The sequence below is a fragment of the Salvia miltiorrhiza genome, chromosome 4 (assembly GCF_028751815.1).
Source record: "Salvia miltiorrhiza cultivar Shanhuang (shh) chromosome 4, IMPLAD_Smil_shh, whole genome shotgun sequence".
Lineage (NCBI taxonomy): Eukaryota > Viridiplantae > Streptophyta > Magnoliopsida > Lamiales > Lamiaceae > Salvia > Salvia miltiorrhiza.
Window position 1 is genome coordinate 1,190,392 of NC_080390.1, and position 21,976 is coordinate 1,212,367.

Here is a 21,976-nt window from a genome sequence, read left to right on the forward strand (position 1 = left end):
ATTAAGTAATTATCTAATGAAATGTGGTTGAAATATTTGCATTCTTTTGTGAGATGGAACATGTTTTTGTTCTAAAAAGGAATAAAATTGAGTTGGCATAAGGTAGCTAGAAGTACTATTTGTTCCGTCTAACATCGTTTGACCTAATTCTTTTTAGAATGATAATTTAAGAAAGTAAGATTACAATATAAAAATATATGGATCGTATTTGTTAACAGTAAAAATTTATTACTCAAAAAATAGATAGACTAAGTTAAATGAGCCAACCTAAAAAGAAGTCAAGTGAGACGAAGAAAGTAAGTAATACTCTCTCCGTCCCATATTTTTTTTTAGGGTCTCTCCGTCCCATTTCACTTAGCTTAAATTTCTTTTTGGGCTGTGTCATCCGATTTGGTCTGTTTCATTTTTGAGTAATAAATTAATTTACACTATAATAAATATGGATTCATATATATATATATATATATATATATATTATATATTTTTTTTAATAATTGTTGAAAAAAACTAGGCAAAGTGAGTGGGTGAGAGGAAGTATGTATTTAGAGCATCCGCATTGGGGGTTCCTTGATAGCCTACTTGATAGTGTTTGTATTATTGAGTAGGTAGTGCTGCATTGGGGTTCCTTGATAGCCTACTTGATAATATTAGTTTTGATTTTATGTTTTTCATTTAAATTTTATTGCATAATTTAAATTGCATATTTTTGTAATAGTTAAATACTGGATTAAACATAAAATTTAAAATTATTTAAAACATAAAAAAAATACATAAAAATTTAAATACATAAAAATTTAAATTCAAATAATATTCGAATAAAATTCAAATTTTTGAATTTTTCCTTTTTTTTTTTTTTTTAAATTGGGCGCGTGCATTGCACGCGCCATCTCCTCCGCCCTTCGAGCATACTCAATAACTCGAGGAGTCCTCGAGGAGCTCCACGCGGCACGCCGCAACGCCCTCCTCGACGCCCAGTGACTCCTCGAGGAGCCACTCGAGTACCCGCGTTGCGGGTGCTCTTATGCTTTATATATATATATATTGATTTGTATGGATAAAAAGGAGCAAGAAGTAATTGCCTAGGGATAAGAAGGAACGTTAAAAACTTGAGTTGGAGTTGCGTTGGCATTTGTATTGTGTATGTGAGAGAAGGAGAGAGAGAGAGAGTGAGTGGCGTTTGTATGGACTATGTGTGTGTGTGTGAGAGAGAGAGAGAGAGAGAGAGGGATTAGGCTACAGCTGGAAACCAGATTTAAAGTCGGTGGCATTGTATGCGTTTGGTTTTGCTCTTTACCTTCCAAACTGCCCCTGCCTTTTGCTTTGGCTCAGAAGACCACAAAATGACAAAATGATTACTTTTTGAAAAGAAAATAGTTCACGATTTGGAAATTAAAGAGAGTGATTGTGTTTAATCTCAAGACACAAAAATAGTCGAAAAAACAAATAAATATAAGCAAGTCAACGAACCATTCTCATGAAACCTATAATCTATATAATATATAAAAGAGGAGTTTTTCTCCTCTTTTTTTCTCTCTCTTCTTCAACCAAAATTTTAACTATTTTTTTCTTTTTACTTTTTTATATTGAATAATTATTTTTTAAACGTCATCAAATTTTATCATGAAAAAATAATCAATATGCAGTATAGTATAAAAATCATCAAAAATGAATTTAAAATGAATAAGTTATGAAAAATTTAAATATTTTATTTGCTTTCTCTTTATTAAAAATCTATAACTTTTTATTTATGTTTATATATAAAATTACTATTTATTATGATGAATAATATATGCATAATGCAAATTTTCATTATCGAACAATTTTTAAATTTATATAATAAGTAGTAATAACTATAATTATCATTACACTTTTTATAAATTCAAAATTTATATTTTTAAATTCAGTATTTTATTGAGCAATTGATGTGAATTATTATGTTTTATTAAAATATTTTTTATTTGTTTATATTTTAAATTTTTTATTATTTATTTAAATTTATCGTTAAATTTCGATGTCCGTCGTGCATCGCACGAATGAGCGTATACTAGTTTCCCCAAATTTATCGATTACTTTTGAGATTGAATAACAAAGTAAGGCTCGTTTGTTATCCATGATAAGCGTGGGATGAATACCTATAATACCTTAATATATTGTTTGCTTAAAACTTAAAATTTTTTACTCCCTCCGTCCCATAAGCTTAGGCTGATTGGAATTTTCACAAAGATTAAGAAAAATCATTGGAAATGAAAATATATAAGTAAATTTCCTAGTATGTCCATATTTATTATTTAATGATGTATTAAAGTGAGAGTAAATTAAAGAATTAAATAGGGATATAATAGTAAATGAGTAAAAAAATATTATTTTTTATGGAAACAAGTCTATATAAATGGGACATTCAAAAAAGGAAAACAAGCCTAAGCTTATGGGACGGAGGGAGTATAAATTAATGGCTTGTTATCTACTCCCTCCGCCCCGATTTTTGGTATCCAGATGAGAACGACACGGGTTTTAATAAAGTGATCGATGTATTGTGAGTGGAATAAGGGTCTCACATTTTATGTGAGAGTTAAAATAATTAAAGTGGAGTAAGGGCCCCACCTACTTTTACTAAAAATAGAAACGGATACCAAAATGTGGGACGGCCATAAAAGAAAAGTTGTATACTAAAAGCTGGGACAAAAGGAGTATTATTATATCATTCGAATTTTAACGTAATTTTGTTTATACATCTTGTCAAACATGATATTGATATCTAATAAATAAATAGATATCACAGCTAAATATATCAAGTCTTATCCATACTATGTAGCAAACGAGTCCTAGATGTATAATATACTCTCCCATCTAGAAATAGGTGCACACCAAGTTTCGACACCTATTTTATATATTAAGTTGTATATTTTGGTTAAAAAATACATATTTTTATTGTAGTATTTTGATAGTGAAAAAAATATGGAAATATATGATAAAATTATGGATAAATTGATAAAAGAACGATAAGAAATAAAGAATTTGCAGTGACATAGCATCCAAAAATAAGAATGTATATATTTTCATGAAATGTATTAAAAAGATAAAGAATATATACTAGAAAGAGTATTATGTTTAGAGTGATACTCCTTTCGTCCCAATAGTAATGCCTCACTTTCTTTTTTGGGACATCTCAATAGAAATGTCTCATTTTCTTTTGGGTTAATGGCCTCTAAATCCTATAACTATTTTGATTTTCGCGTTTTGCATTGTTTTCAGAAAATTTGTCTCAGTATATCACAACTAATCCTTCAGTCGCGATTTGCATCCGGCGAAGTTTTCCGGCAACATAACTTAATCTATGTGGCATTTTATTTGTTGACAAGGTTGATTATCATCTACATGGCAATTACCTGTTAATTTTTTTTAATGACGTGTAGTTAAACGACGTTGTTTTGCATTGCACAAAACGACGCCGTTTCACAGGCGCGGTAAAAATTCAGAAGCTCCGCCACCTCCCTTGAAATTTTGGCAGCGGCGCCGCTACTGAGGGTCGGCGAGGCTGTACTGCCACCCATCAATCTCTCTTCTCAATTCCAAATCCCCTGTTGAGTCTCAACTCACACCGTTTCTCAAATACGCACGACCCACTTCCCTCTTTCTCGCGAGTTCCGCTGCTGTCGCCCGCCTCTCGAATCCGGCGGCCGTCTACAGCTGTCGGCACCACATCCTTGCCCAACGACCTCTCTGAATACCCACGCTCAACGGCTCAAGGCAGAGGGGCAAGCCCTAATTCTTCCAATTTAGGGGGTCGCCGACGCCACCGTTGTGGCTTATCCTCCAACGAATGTCGGTGCCACATCCTTGCCCAACGACCTCTCCGAATACCCACGCCCAAGGCAGAGAAGCAAGCCCTAATTCTTCCAATTTAGGGGTCGCCAGCGCCACCGTTGTGGCTTCTTCTCCCTCTCTCTCAAGTCGCCTCTCTCTCACAATCAATTGGAGAAGAGGGGAAAAGAGCCTTCCTCTCATTTACGAAATCGAACCCGTCGTTGCCTTCCTCTTAAATCAGGTGATGCTTGCTGTTTCTGATCCGTCGGACGCACGCCGACGTCCTCATCTTCCTTTGAGAAAGCTCCGGCGATGGTGAGGTTCAATCCAACGGAACCCTAGTTATAAGATTAGGGATGTAAATTCTAAAAAGACCAAAAACGACGACGTTTTGATAGTAATAAAATCAAATAAACGTGAGGCAAAACGACGCCGCGTTGTCTATCGGAATTCTATGCTACGTAGATTAGTCCGGCTGCCAAGTCAGCTTCAATTTTGCCAAAAAACTTCGCATGATGCAAATCGCGACAAGAGGATTAGTTGTGATATACTGAGGCAGATTTTCTGAAAACAATGCAAAGCGCGAAAACCAAAATAGTTATAGGATTTAGCGGCTATTAGCCCTTTTCTTTTTGGCAATATGCTCTCTCTCTCTATACCTAATATTTAAATAATTTATATCAATCCATTTTATCTACTTTTTACATATTTATTCATTTTTGTGTCCAAAAACTATGAGACACTACTATTGGGACAGATGGAGTATTAAACAGCTACATTGTGACTGCCCACAAACTAGTTAAATAGGAAAAAAAATTGATTCATTTAATTATTTTTTAAAATAAAATAAAAATATTTAATTATTTCTTTGTATTTTTCACATTGTATTTATTTATTTATTTTTGTAATTTTTTTTAAATCAATAAAAAATAAAAAATCATCAGAAAAAATAGATGCTCCTTCCGTCTCTCAAATAACTTCATAGGAGGGAGGGTCACGGGTTAAGACAAAGTTGTCGAGTATATTGAAAATGGTGGAAAATGTTGAAAATGTGTTATAATTAGTATTGAAGGTGGTGAAAATATGAAAAGTAAGAATAAATGAGGTATTGTTAGTGGTGGGGGTAGTGTCCCAAAATAGATAGGAAATTATTTGAGAGACAGAGGGAATGCAATGTAGACAATATATACTCCCTCCGTCCCAAACGAAATGTCTCATTTCTTTTCGGCACGGAGATTAAGAAATGTGTATAAAGTAGATAAAGTGGGTTGGTGGAAATTATTTAAATATTAAGTATAGAGAGAGAGTGTATTGCCAAAAAAGGAAACAAGACATTTCGTTTGGGACAACCCAAAAAGGAAAACAGGACATTTCGTTTGGGATGGAGGAAGTATAATAATTAAATTTAGTTTTTATTACAAAAATAAATTGAATATTTTTTTTTATATATTTAATTAGTTTATGGGAACCACAATGTGCTTGCGTGGGTTTATATTAATATGGATATTAATAAACGAATAATTAATAATAAAATAACAGAAATATAGTACTAACTTTTTTATGATATACATTTATCTAAAATATAGGAGATTATTTTTCAAGTGAAAGAATAGATAATTATGTGTGTATCACAACGAAATTTTATATAAATAATAAGCTATTCAAAAACATTTGTTATATAATTTATTTTTCATTTTAAAAAGTGATTTCTTGAATTGAAACATTCAAATAAAAAATACAACCTATTACTTAAATAAATAAGAAAACGATTAATTGAAAGAGAAGCCTATTTAAATTGTCATTTTGTTAAAAATAACGATTTGTAATTTGAGTTAATTTAACAAAGGTCTGCAAATTTAATTGGACACACAAAATTCAAATTCTGATCAAACTCCGTTGGTCGGAAGCAGACGGATATGTTATCCCACTTCACTTCCATTTCATGCTTCTGCTCGGTGCGGCAATCCTTCCACGCGCCGCCGTCTCACCATCCCCAAACCCATGCGTTTTGCTGTCGTCAGAAGAAGAGCAAGGAGCGGTTCTCGCTGTCACCGGCGGCGCTCCCTTTCGACCTCTCCCCTCCTCCCATCGACCTCGACCCGCTGGTACTTCTTCTCTTCGAATTATCACTGCAGTTACTAAAATTTCTAATGGTGTGCTTATATCTGACACTGTTCAATCAAATTAGCTGAGAATTTGTCTTTGAAATGAGCTTGTTGAGGCGTGCTTTCCCCTAATTATGTGATTTTGTCCAATAGAGCGTGATTTCCCCTAGGCACGATGACACTAATTTGCCACTTCGGCTAGTCACGATGATATTAATTCGCCGGAAATTTAGAACCGTGTGAAAAATCAGAACAATTGAAAGTTGGTGTATTTGGAGGCAGAATTTTTAGTTCATGTGCAAAACTGTAATCGGAAGGAAGTTCATGTATTTAGGTGCAATTACCCCTAATAGGTAATATACTGAATGAGTTTCGGGCAGACGGAAATGATATCCATCAATTATTCTTCTCAATGTTGCCATCACTTAGCAATTGACTGAGTTATGTCTGATTGATGAACTCCGAGATACAAATGAGCTGCGCCTGAAAATAGAATTAGGCTGGCTCCTATCCGTAAGTGTTATCCGTGTTTTCTGAATTGTGATTCTTGAATTTGGAAAATGAAAGAAGTATTATATGTTACTATTTTTGCTTTGTAATAGCAGTTGACTATGTTATGCTGAAGTTTGCATGAGACGTTGTTTTCTTAATGCTATTTCTATCTCCTTGCTCAGAGAACTATTTGATTGTTAGTCATTTTTTAGGAGACAGTGACTTTTCCTGAAGAAGATGGAACAACAGATACATACGCCAGTGCAGATGAGGCACTGGATGCATTTGTAAATGGTGCAGTGGTATGTTTATAGATTCAAATTATTTATATCGTTGTTCATGTTAAAATAATACCTTAAGTACTAGCCATTTGAAATATCATGAGTAGATGAAGTATTTTGTCCAAATGCTCCTAAATTTTCCAGGAAGAACTGTTTTATTTTGACTTATGTAAGCAAGTAGAAGAATTATAATGAATTTGATACAGAATGCTTAAGCCGCAAAAAATATGTGGTCCAGTGAGGCTCGTCCTAGGTTATCTTCTTTTGCTTACATTTTAAATTCGGCTAATAAATAAGAGTATTCCTCGACCACTTAGACATGGAGAGAGTGGTATAAAAGAAAAGGCTGAAGAGCAGATTAAAGTGGACAATCTTGATATTTAAGAATTTCATTAAGAAGATGCTCAAGGCGTTGAGCTTATTGATGAGGAGTAGTCATCTAATGATACATAGTTTAGAAGGTTTTAAGTTATCTAGTATGTCAAAGAGCTCCATGGATATGGTTTTACAGCTCTTAAACAATTTTCTTTTAGTTGTAGAATTAAACATCTCTAACTTTATGTTTGCTACTCATTGATGCATTTGATCTCTTAAGCTTGTTTCTTTTTTTGGTTCCAATAATGGATTAAACATAATTTTATGTATGTTTTATGTTATGAATCTTATTGTATTTATTATATAAATTTTCATTTTTTTTGCCTTAGTTTTGCTCCTCACTAAAAGGCAGGTGCCTACTCCTCATACCTTGTGCTCTGTATGTGGGCTCACAAACACTTCGCACTTCCCCCTTCAATAACTATTAGCCTCTGATTGTACCCTAGTGTTTGAGACATCTGAATAAAAGTAGGGCCGTGGCCCATGATATATGTACATTTTGACGTTCACATGTACTACTGCCTTTAGGAGAATTAATCTCATCTACAACATTCCCCTGATCTACTTTCACCTCTCTTATTACCTTTAACTTATTTAGTTTGATATCCTAGATGCCTGCTAAATGACATAAATTCTTTTTGCTATCTCCTAAAGCTTCCATCTCTAGAATTCAACTGATTTGTAATTTTGTTTGTAATCTTTCATTATTTTGCTGAACCTGCTGAATATTATGCCAAATGCGTTTCTCTAATCATCTTATTTTCTTGATTAATAAATAATGGATGGCTAGGTTGTGGATCTTTCAGAGTATGGTCGAATAAGAGGTAACATGCTTTTCAACATTGTTTCATTTTGATCATCAATCTTTGGGATGCTGTATGTTTTCTCTGGTGATATTCTTTAACTCATAATGTTGTATAATACATAATACTATTCACAAAATACTAGTTTTGCATTGTCTATAAACTCAAGTTATTAAATGATATAATTACAAATACCATATATGGAGAGCTAGGTAAAATAGTCTTTGGTTTGAGTCGTATCTCCCTCAACTATCTTGTGGATAGAAAGTTAGCCCTTAATGTCAATTTCTCATTGGACCATTGAATTTTTATAATAGGCACATTCTTGCCCTTCCGCTTACGTGGCCTATAGACCATCCACAAATTATATATTTTGTTTTCTACTATATATTAATTTCTAATATGTCTCTAGCTCCAAAAGATAGTATATTAACTTTTTAAGGAAACGATAATTCACCGAGTTAAATGCATGAACACCCAAACAAGGGTCGCAACGTTGAAAGCTCTGCACACAGCCTAAGCAGCAGATATAATCCACAAAAACATAAACCTAACCAAGCATTGAAAATTCTTATTAAAACTGCTAACCCTAACGAGCCCATGAGAACACATAAAGCCAGCAAAGTAAGTTAAGAAATAAACAAAAATAATAAAAATAACTAAGATTCGATCGCCTCCGTTGCTCGACCCCTGCGCCTCGAAAACACCTTCAGTCTCTTCGATGCAGTTGTATAATCAAAATGAAGTGATTAGATTTATTGTAAAGCTGCTTAAAGCTGAAACTAGGTCCTAGACCTAAATATATGATTTGAACTATTCTTGATGATATTGCAACTTATTATTCTTCTGCTAATACAACAATTAGTCAATCTTAACTAGAATAGATTCTGGAGTTTTATATATATTATTCTAAGTAGAATCATTTAATAGGATTATACTTTAGACTAGTTTGCATATAATGGTTATTCTTTTCATCCTTGACTGTTGACTTCTGGTAAAGTCAGTGGGGAAGATCGTATTCAGTTTCTTCACAATCAAACCACTGCAAACTTTGAATGTCTTGGTGAAGGCCAGGTAGTTGATCTGCATATTTTACTCTTTTCTCTACTTCTTAAGATAAGCCACTCTTTTGGTGTTGAATGTCGAGTGAATTTTGTAGGGATGTGACACAGTTTTTGTGACACCAACAGCTCGGACTATTGATATTTCACATGCATGGGTCATGGTAATCCCAATTTCATTTGCACATACTTCCAGTGATTTTCTATGAAACTCTTCCAAGTTTGATTAGTGTTTATCTGCATGTTACATCAACAGAACAATGCAGTTATTCTGGTTGTCTCTCCAGTGACTTGTGGAAGCATAACTGAAATGCTGAAGAAGTATGCTTTTAGATGTTTCCCTATGGTTTGCATTTACTGCATATTCATTTATTTCGTTCTGTTTTTAGCCCATTTTGGCTTACCAACAGTAGCTTTTGTTCACCCTGCCTTGCCGACTGTCTACAAAGGAAACCAAATTTTGTTCCCTTTGCTCAAATTTAGTTTAGTATTGACTATCGAGCTTATAATTGCAGCATATTCTCATTGATATTTGCAAAGCTTCTCCTCGTTAAGAGCTCCTTGTTGGAACCAACCGTTATACTACTTCCAGTATTTGGAAATGGCATGGCATCTTATAGAAAACCATTTCTTTGGATTAGAGAATTGTGTTAATCTGATTTATTGAATTTTATTGAGTGGTACTTAAGCTATATAGAATGTCCTCAACTGAAAATAGTCCATACTCCATAATAGTATATGATCAATTGTGTTAAAAAACCCCATTTAATTTAACAGTTAAGAATGGGTTAATGCTGCCTTTTAGCAAATAATAGATATACAAACAGTTGTACCACTTATAAAGTTATATCCTATTAATGACATTATGAAAATACAAATAAAATAATTTCTGAATAAAACAAATCAACAGCTCAAGTCTGCTGAATATTTATAACATATAAAAACAGTTATAACATTTATATGGTTATATCCTTCCACTTAAAATTTATCTAATGACATTATGAGCACATCAATAAAATCTTTCCTAATAAATTAAATATCTTTCTTTGACAGATACATATTTTTCTCTGACAAGGTGGAAATTCAAGATATTACTAAACAGACCAGCATGTGTGCATTATTGGGACCTAAAAGCAGCAAAGTATGTTTTATTGGTACATTGAGGATGGTTGAGATTTTACACTTCATAATTATTTTCCTTTCTTCTTACGTCTTTGCTGTCCAATATGTGATGTGGGGACAGATAATGGACGCATTGAATCTAGGAGATCTTACTGGAAAAGCATATGGCTCTCATAAGCATTACAGTGTAAGTTTTCATTCTGTGGATTTTGAAGTACTGTCATGTTTATTTCCTAATTGCAATATTGAAGCTAATGGGGATATATCATTTCTTGCGATCGTGTTAGATAATACTCCCTCTGTCCATGAAACATCTTCCTAAATTTCCATTTTCGTCTGTCCACCAAACGTGTTCCTATTCATTTTTTGGACATAATTTTACCAACTATCACCTTAAATTCCTACATATTTACATGTATTGTCATTAATGGACCCACATAAACCCACTAACTATCACTACTTTATCTAATTTGTGGGACCCCTTCTCCACTCACCAAATGCACAACTAACCTTTATTAAAACTCGTGTCCACTTGACCGAGGAAGATATTTCGTGGATGGAGGGAGTGGTTGCTTTACACAGTTGTGTGATGTTTTTGTAGACTTCTGAACCTTTGTTACTACCTTGAACTTGGTGTATTCTTCTTGGTTAGTTTCTAGTTATTGTTTGCTAAAACAATACTCCTATATTTTTGCTCTTTATAGATAAACAGATTCTATAACTTTTTCAAGGGCATCTGTGGTACCTATCTATATGTTCCACCGTGGTTCTTATATTCTCCTTTGGTGCCTTATAAATTTATTGTCTATGAGGCCCATCTCAGATGATGTGATAACTGCTACCCTTTGTAGTCATTAACTATACACTTCTGCCTCAAGCTATCTCATTCTTTGTATGTTGTTTTTCATTTCACAAAAATGTTTGTGAACTTCGTTTCATATGCAGGTTGACGGGATGGCCGTCACTGTGGCAGTAGGTAGTACCATTTCAGTGGAAGGCTTCACATTTATGATGTCTCCTGCTGCTGCAGGATCAGTCCGGAAGGCTCTTACAGGTCAAGGGGCAGTTCCTATGAGCCCTGATGCATGGGAGACATTGAGGATTCTTCAAGGTCGTTGTCTTTTCTCAATTGCTGCTATGAAAAAATATTCCTTTTGTGGTACATTGACCTTTCACCCTTATCGAGCCATTGACCTTGTTAGACATCTGCAGGAAGACCAGCTCCTGGGAAAGAACTCACTGAGGAATTTAATGTTTTAGAGGCTGGTCTCTGGAGGGCTGTTTCTTTGAATAAAGGTTTCCTACAGAAACATTTCTGTGTGTATGAAAGATAGAGGCACGGTTATTTGAAGCTAAATTCTTTTGCAGGATGTTATAAAGGACAAGAGACCATCGCAAGACTTGTTACTTATGATGGAATCAAGCAGAGGTTTTGGGGGATTCGTTTATCATCTCAAGTGGCACCAGGCAGCATCATTACTGTAGATGGGAAGAAGGTAATGCAGTATTCTCTGAATATAATGGAAGTTGTTTTGACTACCTAAATAGCTTCTTGTGAGTCTTGATTGAAAAAAAGCCATTGAGCATGCGCGAACACCTGCATAGTTTTGTGCAAACATCTACAGACATTGAGGATAGGATATCTGGTGCGTGCGTAAGTTTGAGTTGTTGCCTACAGCTTATTAACCTTAGGGCTCATTTGGTATGGGTGAGTAGGATGTATAATATACCTATGACACCCTATTATCTTGTTTAATACAAAGTACATGGCCCTTTATAAGCCAAAACCTTGAAAATATTTACAAATTTGTGTATACCACCTACAGCCTACCAACCAATGGATTATGTATTACAAATATTTTAATACATTCTACCTAACATTATATAGATATGTTATATAGTAAAAAACTTCTCAATTAAACACACACATCTTATCTCATACTGCGTACCAAGCGAGTCCTTCATGAAGTTGTGGTAAACAGGTGGGCAAATTGACAAGCTATACGGCTGGTACAGAAGCGTCTGGCCCTTTTGGACTAGGATATATTAAGAGGAGGGCGGCTTCGGAAGGGGACTCTGTAACAGTTGGAGACGGTGTTGTTGGCACTCTAGTTGAGGTTCCCTTCCTTAAGGATCAATTACCACCATTGAAAGCCTAGTTTAGTTATTGCATGCTTCCTTTTTCAACCTGAAAATTTGTCCAAGGATGTGCTTACTTTGCATATTAGGTTAGATTGATTAATTTTATCCGTGTTACTTCACTTTTTACTTTGTTGTATAATAAGTGAGGGATATCCCAAAGTCCCATCTCATTTCGTAATTTTTTTACTGTTTCTTGGATATGAATTCTGTCCATTACGGTATGATTATATTTTTAATTTTAAACATGCAAGTTATTAGGATGTGTGATAATCATGTATGTATATTAAAAAATTATTATAATTTCAGTATAAACATTATATATATTAATATTTATTAAAAATATCATAAATTGGACCCCTGAAGCCCTCCTATGAGACTTATATCAAGCCACTTTCTTGAAGATGTTTGGGAAATGCATATTTTCCATCTTTAATGAATTTGATATTAGAAAATGTACATCATTACACAATACCTATCGCTTGAAACTAAAAGAGCCGGTATACATGACTCAGTCTCTACTTATCTATCTCTCTTGATTCAAGGTATCCTTTTATAGGGGAAAACTGCAAATAAATTAGTCCAAGGATGAGGAACATTCTTCCAAAATGCTAACTATCTGCAGCCGTTGATCGCTGCTGAGTTCAGCTGGAAACTCGACCAAGAACTTGAGCCTGAGGTCTCCTCTATCACCTTGTCTGGAGATAGGCATGCCTTGTCCAGGTACGATCTTCTCGTATCCGGGATATATGATATCATCAATGGACACCATCATCTGCCCTCCTCCTAAGAGAGGGATTTGAATGCTGCATCCCGTGAGAGCCTGAACAAGAGGGACCTCGACCCCGAGTTCCAGATCATCGCTATATCGCTGGAACAATGGATGCTTTTTCTCGTCAACGGAGAATATCAAGTCGGCCGGGAGGGTCCCCGGCTTCTCATCGCCCTTCCCTTCGAAGGTGATCTTCGTGCCCTTCTTCCACCCCGGCTGCACTTGGATTGTTAGTATCTCTTCCTCTTCCACTATTAACCTGTGGTCACAATCTTGATGAATTACTGATGAATTTGTGAAGAAATGAAAGATGGAGAAGAAAATCGTATGGTACCCTGAAGTTGAGATGGCATCTCTTGTGATCTTGATCTTTTTGACACATCCGAGGCACAGCTCCTCGAGGGTGCATTCTATCTTCTTCTCAACGGGGGGCGGCTTTACACGAGCCGCAGACTGTGAGAAGAAGATGGGAGTGCTGCATCTTCGGCTTGCTACTTTGGAGAAAGGCGGAGGAGGAGCAGGGGGAGGTGCATTTCTTATTGTGGGGCTGGTTAGCGGACTCGTACGGCTCGTTGTGCGCGAGAGGAGCGTTGGACCGGAGATGTGGAATTCGATGCCTTTGTCGTAATCGTGTGACTTCTTCTTCTTGTGTTTTGGCTTGCGTTCGCCATCTTCCCCTCTGTTCTTGAGGATCGCCTCCTCTCTTTTCTTCAGGCTAAGGGCCTGAAAAAACTCCTTCAGTTAATCTCAATTGTGATCGAATTACATACGGTCGTTAAAGTTGGTGTATTTACGTGCCGATTCTAAAGTAGGATGTGCAAAACCAAAAAAATGGTGGCGTGCATGGAGATATGCTTACCCTGTAGGCTTCATTGATGGAACAAAATTTGGCTTGAGCTTCAGTTTTGTTGGAGGGATTTCTGTCAGGATGCCATTTCATCACCAGAGATTTGTATGCTTTACAAATCTCTGAGAGGGATGCTGATTTTGAAATTCCAAGAATGCTATACCAGTTTGATGTTTGCGACTTTGAAGAATCTCCCATCTGCAGGGAGAAAAATCGAGGGAGAGAGAGAGAGAGAGGGAGAGAGAGAAGAGAGAAAGAGGGAGAGAGAGAGAAGAGATTGTGTTGAAATGGGAAACAAATGAGATAATTACCCACACCAGAGATCCAAATGCCACCTTCAACCGCTTTATTAGGACCCATTCTGAGGCATCTTTTCTATATCAATCCCAACAAAAGAGTAGGTAAATATTATTATTATTAAAGAAATGATGTTTCATGTTGTTTGAGTATTTAATTTAAAGGTAAATCAGATAAAAGTATTCTTCAAAAATATTTTATTTTTAGCTGGTGGAAGTATGTCCTTCAAGTTGGGTTGTCTATTTGGATTTTGGGTATTAAGTAATCTCTCCGTCTCCGTCTCAATTAACTTGATCAATATTCATTTTTGAGTCGTTCCAATTAAATTGATTGATTTCTTCATAATCAAGCATACTTAAAACATTATTTTTTTTTTTTAATTTTATGTCGAAAAGAAATTGATCAACTTAGCTGGCACGAAGGGAGTATTTCTTGACTTGTATCCTGTCAAGTATTGGGCACTTCTACTGACATGCAAAAAATAAAAACAGTTGTGTGCGTGTGTTGGCCTAGCGACAGGAGGTTAATGCTGAGTTCTTGGGTTCGAGCCCTCTGTCGCGCAATCTTTAAAATTTCTTATTTACTTATATAATTTATCAAAAAAAAAATTATTGGATTGGGGTTGGGTGTTAGATGTGTATGAGTTAAAAAAGTTCAAAAGGAAAATGTAAAAACGGAAGGAAAGAAAGAAAGAAAGAAGAGTGAGAAATGAGAGAAAGAGAGATCTATTGTGCTTATAGTCCGAATTCAACATGGCAATTAATGTGCATTTCTCGTGCTAATACTCGTGTTTAAATTATTTGTTTAACCACAAAAAAGAAAAGAAATGTTGTGTGTACAAGTTATGTATATACATGTTTACTTGTTATGCCATCTCCCAAAAACACTATCCTTCAAAACGTGCAAAACACTATCTTTCAACATTATAAGTTGACCATCCCAATTAAAAAAGAAAGGGGTAATTGAAATCAAATACATAAATTTTCACTCAATTCTAAATTTATACAATTCTAGTTCTCTCAATTTTGGTTCCTCACTTGAACAAAATTTTGTCATTAATACACAAATGTTCAATTGTTTCTGATTTTTCACACGGCAAATTAATGTCATCATAACTAGTTAAAATGCCAAATTAATGCTATTTTAGTTGAACACATAATTACCCCCTAAATGAATAAACGACGGTCTGTCCGGAACGGTAGGCAGCTCAACGTCACCTTCCAACATTTTGAGTGCATCCAAAATGGTAGGCCTAAACGCCACCATCAAATGAGCACAAAGGATCCCAACAATCAAAAACCTCTCCATTATCATCCGTGGATAGCCTCCACTCAAAAGGTAAGGATCCAAAACTTGCTCCATCCTCCCACCTTTCACAAGTGGCCACGCCCAATCCGTTATCAAAAACGCCGACGACGAGGACGAGAAATCGAGGCCCTTCCTCCCACACATGATCTCGAGAACCACTATCCCGAAACTGTAGACATCGCTCTTCTCCGTGAGCTGGCCGTACAAGGCGTACTCGGGAGCCAAGTAGCCGTGCGTCCCGGCTATCCGCGTCGTGAGATGGGACGCGCCTTCCTTCCCTCCCCGTCGGGCCAGCCCAAAATCGGCCACCCTCGCCCTCATGCGCGAGTCGAGGAGTATGTTGGTGGGCTTGATGTCGCGGTGGTAGACCGGAGGCTTCACGCCGCGGTGAAGATACAACAAGGCGTTGGCCACATCTAAGATCACACTCTTCCTCTCTGCCCAACTCATCACCCTCTTTCCCTCCCTCGGCTTTAGGAATAAATGCTCGCCTGCAGTAACAAAATTGATCAACATATATCACTACGAGAAAATCACATATACATAACACATCACACATAACGATTTTTTTTTTTTCAAAAACCATTATGTACGAGCGTCTTTTTCAGAAAGTAAAGTGATACACTTTTCGCGAACACCAAAAGAAATATCATTATACATCCTATTGTTTTTAAAATTCATGCTAACTTGTCATTAAATACAACTCAATTAGCAAGACGTTTCCCTCTCACTAATAGGTCGGGGGTTTTAGTCATTTCATGCTCACCTAAATTCCCGTTTGGCATGTAATCGTATACGAGGTATTTCTGGCCGCCGTCGACGCAGCAACCTCGGAGTGGGACCAGATTCCTGTGGCGCAAACTGCTGATAATTTCCACCTCGCTCAAGAACTCGGCGTCGCCGCCTTCAAATTCCGTATCTATCACTTTCTTCACAGCGATCAAGCTCCCATCTGCTAGTTTCCCTTTATACACAGCTCCAAATTGGCCTCTCCCAATCAGATTCTTGGATGAGAAGTTATCAGTCACTCTTTCAATATCCTCAACCTGACAACAAAGCATGCCTTAGTTAAGCTTACCCAATAAAACTGAATCTTAAGAAATTTTTAGAAAAACCCTATGCCCTCCGTCTCACAAAAAACATGAACAATTTGTCATTTCTTAAAGTATGACTCATTTTCCAATCACAATAACCCTCAATTAATATTTCTTAAGACACATGCCACTTCCAATTGTTCATGTTTTTATGAGACGGAGGAAACATCAAAGATTTATTTTGCGTACGCCCCTGAGTTTAGTTATTAAGACACTTTCCATCTAACTATTATCTCTGCTCCACTAGAATAGGCTCAATTTTTTTGGCCACGAAGATCAAGAAATTTACTTTTGAAGAAAAAAGTAATGTGGTCCACACCAAATATTTTAAATACATTTTTTTTATTTAAAATAAAAAATGAGCCTATTCTAATGGAACAAATGGAATATTAAATTAAGATTCAAGTCAGCATGGGAGGAAAGCTATTATATGTCCTGTTTAAAGAAAAAACAAGTCCGAACCTCGTACCACAGGGTGTCTGCCTTGGGCCTCCAATTGAGCAATGGCCGATCATGCTCATGATCATCCTCGGAGTCGGCGTCGTAGGGCTCCGACTCGGAGGCCGCCGCATGCTTCTTCCCTCTTAGCAAGAAACCGACGACGCAAGCGGCCACCACCGCGGAAAAGCCAGCTCCCACGGAGGCGAGGACGAGGCTCCGATCTCCTCCTCCTCCTCCGCCTCCGCCCCCGCCTCCGATGAGAGGCAACCCGAAGATACAAGAGAGCGCGCCGGCGCTACGAGGGCCCAGCTCGTTGACGACTCCGGCGGCATACAGAATGGTGTAGTGGAAGCACCCCGTGGAGCGCGAGATGTTGCCGTCGAGAGCCAGCAGCCGAGACTGAGCCCGAAAACCCGCCACGACGCAGGCGTCGCAGGCGGCGAGGTCGGAGAGGTCGCCCCTGCAATCCCGGTCGAGCGGGGCGGCTCCGCCGCCGCCCCCCAGCAGCGCCGCCCAATAATCCCGCCTCGTCCGCACCCCGGCGCAGACGTCGGTCGTGTTGACGAAGCGGTGGGGCGGGCCGAGGCACGCCTCGGCGAGGCCCGGGCGCAGGCCGAGGCGGGCGAGCTCGGCTTGGAAGCCCGAGAGGCAAGACGCCGCCGTCTCGAGATCCGGCACCCGGAAGAGGGAGGTGTTGCGCAGGTGCTGCGCGAAGCCGACGCCGTAGAGGCTCGTCAGCGTCTGGCAGCAGTTGGTCGAAGCCAAAGAGGAAGAGCTTCTGCAAGCAGAGGTGTCCCATGGGATTGTTGCCACGTAGTCCAGATTGAGAGGGCATGACGATGATGATGATCCACGTAAGCCATACACCAAAATCATCAAGAGATGAGTGAGGATCATCATCTTCATCTTCATCTTCATCTTCATCTTCATCTTCCACCAAATTAACCTAGCTAGCTCACTTCTTTTATCATTGGAAATTCACCAAGAAATAGAGGAAAAGGAAGCATCGATCCAAGGAGAAATTAAGGTGAGTTTTTTCACCAGATTTTTGTGTGAGTCAAAGAAGAAAGTGGGAGATTGGATTGATAGGGACGTCGGCGTTGTGTGTAGAAATATCTTCTGAGAAATTTCTTGCTACTGTGGCCCATATACACAGCAAACGGCCATTTCGTCAAGTCAACTTCTGCTCTTTCTAATTTCGTAGCATCTTCATTTAGTGGCAACGACACGCACAAACAAAACATCACATATCGAAACCATCCCTATTGTTGTAACTAAAATAAAATATTGTTATAAGTTATAATCTATACCTATTACTCCATCCGTCACACTTCAAGCGTTTTGTTTCTTTTTAATATGATTATTTAAAATAATACTAATTAAATTATTAAGTGATATGGTATATAGTTGAAAAGGTGATATAAACTCTGAAAATTTTCACTTTTTAAGATAATTTTTTTCATAAAAGAAACAAGACATTTGAGATGGAACAATCCCCAAAAAAACAAGACATTTGAAATGGGACGGATGAAATATAAAATAACAAATTCTCTACATACGGTCGGATCAAACCCGTCCTCGCACCCCACTCAGCTCGACGCCCCCTCTCCCGCCCATTCCGACAAAGTATAGTTTTTTATTATTAAAAGATTCATTAATTTATAAAATATCATTTATTTTTATAAAAATAATTTATTAATGAAGTATTATTTGTATTTAAAAAATTAGTATTTTTTATTATTAAAAGTATCATTTGCTTTCATAAAAAATACTCCCTCCGTCCACGAAAGAACTTCCTATCTTTCCTTTTTGAGACGTCCACAAAAGAACTTCCTACCTATTTTTGGACTATACCCACCACTTATAATTCTCTTACTTTTCACTTTTCACAACTCTCGATATTAATTATAACACATTTTTCACCACTCTCAATACACTCTACTACCTTTTATCCACTCTCAATACATTCAACAATATTTTTTCTTAAAACTCGTGTCACTCCCTCCTAAAAAGTTCTTTCATGGACGGAGAAAGTATCATTTACATTTTAAAACAATGCCCGTATTAATTATTATTAAGAAAAATATCATTTTCTATCATATTTTATGTGTACGAATTTATTTAATATTGAATAAAATGTCATTTATTATTAATAAAATATCATTTACCTATAATAATTGAATGAGGTAGACCTAAAAAAAATCGGCACCCTCACCGAAGACAAGATGTAATAAAATAGTCTTATTTTAAAGATTAGTCAAGAGAAACAAAATTTTGGATTAAAAGGAAGCAAAACCCAATGGAAAAAACATGAGCAAACGAAAATGAGTAGTGACCTAATGTAGAAAACAAGTGAAAAATAGAAAATGAAAATCCTTATGGCCACCACCCATGAGAAATCGAAAGAGACAGCCATGTGTGTGCATGTGTTGGCCAAGCGGTAAGGGGTTAATGTCTAAGACCAAAGATCTTGGGTCCGTGTCCCCTACCTTTTAATTTCTTTATTTAATAGTATTATAAATTTATCAAAAAAAAAAAAGAGAGAAGCCATGCCTATGCCAAACAATATCCATACTCTGAAATAACTGCAAAACTTGCTTGGGAAACAAACCTAACCCCTCACACTATGAAAACTGAATTATAATCAACAGCTCCATCTGTATAAGAGATAAGATCAACAGCTCCTTACCACCATGCAACCATGTATAAGAGCAGTCCAAAAATGCTCCAAATCAAAGTAATCATACCTACCTTCCAATAATTCAATTCCTCCAAACCAAAGAAGCACAGTTTCCTTGAGATAAGAGTCTCTTACCTTGAAGAACACTATACTTCAAAGTGCGCTTTGTCTCTTACCAGTAGCATAAGGAGTCTTCTTGCTTTTGCCCATAATACACTCTTCACAACATTCAACCTTAAAATTGCACCAACTTTTTATAACATTCTGCTTCAGCAACTCATTTAAAACGCAACTTGACCTAGTGTCAAATGTCACTACTTGGACTCAACGTGACAAGACTTCGATTTCTAATACCTTTCAACACATGCAAACAAGACTATAATTTGGATTTGATATTAGAATTGTCCAGGATCCCAACGTATTCTACCGTTACATGTCATTTTTGAGCACCCATAATTCAATCCGATGTCACATTACATGCAAGTCAAAATAAGCAATGCAACAAAGATGATATTTACAAAGATAGGAACAATCTATACTTTTGCTTGAACTCAGCGAGTTCGTGAGCGGGTTCAAGTAAACAAGTTTCAGCTGAAGCAACACCCTAAAACCTTGCAAGTTGCACACCACTCATTTACAACCCTAACAATTCGACTTTCAATAGCTCTATAATACTATAAATATGGATTCAAACTCATTTCTCAAATTAAAGAAATAATGAGCAAAGCACAGATAATGCCATAATAAGATGAATAGATAAAAATAATCCAAACCAATATTTCATTAACTTTCATAGATGATTAATTTTGAGCTTTTTTGACCTGCTTATCTTTCAAATACTCAATTTATCATATCACTCACCTTTATAGAGGCTAGACATAAAACCATATTTCCGTTTCAATATGTATGGTCTAATTACTGTAAACCGTAATGGAATTCTCACCACAAAAAGAGATACATAATCCCAACTTAGCAAACTCACTTGGCAAAATGCAAGATTCAAACATCAACATTAAATAATGATAATATCTGCAGAGTCAAAAGGTGGATCATTGGAGAGCTCAAAATCCTAAACCAATAGAAGCAAAACTGCAGTAACAATGAAAATTCTAAGTAAACGATATTTAAAGGATGCAAGTGATAAATCTACTCATCATCGAAGAGCGACATTCCAATGTCATCATCACTTTCCTCCTTCTCTTCTTCCTTCTTCTCAGCTGCAGGCGCCTCAGCAGCTGCACCACCACCCACCACCAGAGGCTGCAGCTGCAGCACCTCCACCTCCCACAAAGGAACCACCACCTCCACCTCCAACAATCACCTGCATTATTCATTCATTAGAACTCGATAATAAAGCAGACTATCATCATATGCCTAATTACTACACAACATTACGATTAGAAATCTGAAGGCCGATCAATCACAAAAAAAGAAAAGGAAAATACAGATTTAACAACAGATAAACCTAAATTGTCAATTGCTTCGCCAAACACCGAAAAACAAATTACATAAACGAATGGAGCTACAATTATGAGCGCAACTTATCTAGGAACAGCGCGGAACAAACCGGAGATTAAATACTAAATTTAGAGCAACCAAACAATTGATTTGAATAAAAACCTAAAACCACCAAATCTAACCAGTTAGATCCTATTTGTATGCATATTGTAAGCGAAGAGCTGTAATAACAACAAATACGAGATGAAACGAAGACAAGGCAAAAGGATTAACCTGAAATACGGCGGATTTAGGAGTGACGTAGGAGAAGGAGGACTGGACGGCGCCGGAGTCGGAGGAGAGAGCGGCCTGAACGAGCTTACGCTGGAGGCCGAAGGTGGAGTCGGCGGAAGCCTCCAGCTCGCCGTTGAGCTGCTTTGCCGTCCAATCGGAACCGGATTCTCTGCACACAAACGTGAAAACGCCCATTTTCCTTACGATCTCAAGGTCTGGTGTTGAATTAGTTGAGACGAATGGATGAAGGCTTTTTGCTGTGAGGAATTTTAAGGGTGCGGGCGGGGTGGGATTTAGGGTTTTTGAGTTAGGATTGCGGGATTGCAATGACTAATATGCCCTTAAGAGCTCCTTCTAATTACATTCGAGAGTTTTTATTCGTTTTAAGTGGCAATATACAAAATTACACAAATATTCAAAAGTGTCTACAAGTTTTACCCACTTTTTCAAAATCATCTATTCCATACCCATTTCAATTTTATAGTACTACCTCTGTCCCAAACGAAATGTCTTATTTTCCTTTTTGGGTTGTCCCAAACGAAATGTTCTGTTTCCTTTTTTAGTAATACACTCTCTCTCTATACTTAATATTTAAATAATTTCCACCAACCCACTTTATCTACT

The 21,976-nt window shown here is 36.9% G+C and overlaps 3 protein-coding genes across 4 annotated transcripts; 1 reads left to right on the plus strand and 2 right to left on the minus strand.

Annotated features, from left to right (window-relative positions):
• Positions 1 to 5,585: 5,585 nt before the first annotated feature.
• LOC131022071 (putative transferase At1g60990, chloroplastic) lies at positions 5,586 to 14,227 on the plus strand. Of its 2 annotated transcripts, none has more exons than XM_057951451.1 (12): positions 5,586 to 5,909; positions 6,614 to 6,703; positions 7,848 to 7,881; positions 8,861 to 8,934; positions 9,020 to 9,085; positions 9,178 to 9,242; positions 9,975 to 10,062; positions 10,165 to 10,230; positions 10,989 to 11,154; positions 11,256 to 11,339; positions 11,412 to 11,539; positions 12,026 to 12,363. In XM_057951451.1, exons 1-12 carry the CDS (start codon positions 5,721 to 5,723, stop codon positions 12,200 to 12,202), a joined length of 1,227 nt encoding a protein of 408 aa, XP_057807434.1. In that variant the 5' UTR covers positions 5,586 to 5,720; the 3' UTR covers positions 12,203 to 12,363. The 2 variants fall into 2 exon arrangements, with proteins under 2 accessions (XP_057807434.1, XP_057807435.1); XM_057951452.1 differs by lacking the exon at positions 12,026 to 12,363 and adding an exon at positions 12,742 to 14,227 and having other exon boundaries at positions 5,616 to 5,909.
• Positions 14,228 to 14,999: 772 nt separating this feature from the next.
• LOC131022070 (probable receptor-like protein kinase At1g11050) lies at positions 15,000 to 18,240 on the minus strand. The gene is made up of 3 exons (XM_057951450.1): positions 16,963 to 18,240; positions 16,173 to 16,452; positions 15,000 to 15,897 (listed from the first exon to the last, which is right to left on the minus strand). Exons 1-3 carry the CDS (start codon positions 17,869 to 17,871, stop codon positions 15,242 to 15,244), a joined length of 1,845 nt encoding a protein of 614 aa, XP_057807433.1. The 5' UTR covers positions 17,872 to 18,240; the 3' UTR covers positions 15,000 to 15,241.
• Positions 18,241 to 20,603: 2,363 nt separating this feature from the next.
• Positions 20,604 to 21,636, minus strand: LOC131022072 (60S acidic ribosomal protein P3-like). The gene is given in 3 exon segments (XM_057951454.1): positions 20,604 to 20,869; positions 20,871 to 20,942; positions 21,353 to 21,636. Coding segments are annotated over 3 exon segments (369 nt in total). The 5' UTR covers positions 21,548 to 21,636; the 3' UTR covers positions 20,604 to 20,767.
• Between the last annotated feature and the right edge of the window lie 340 nt (positions 21,637 to 21,976).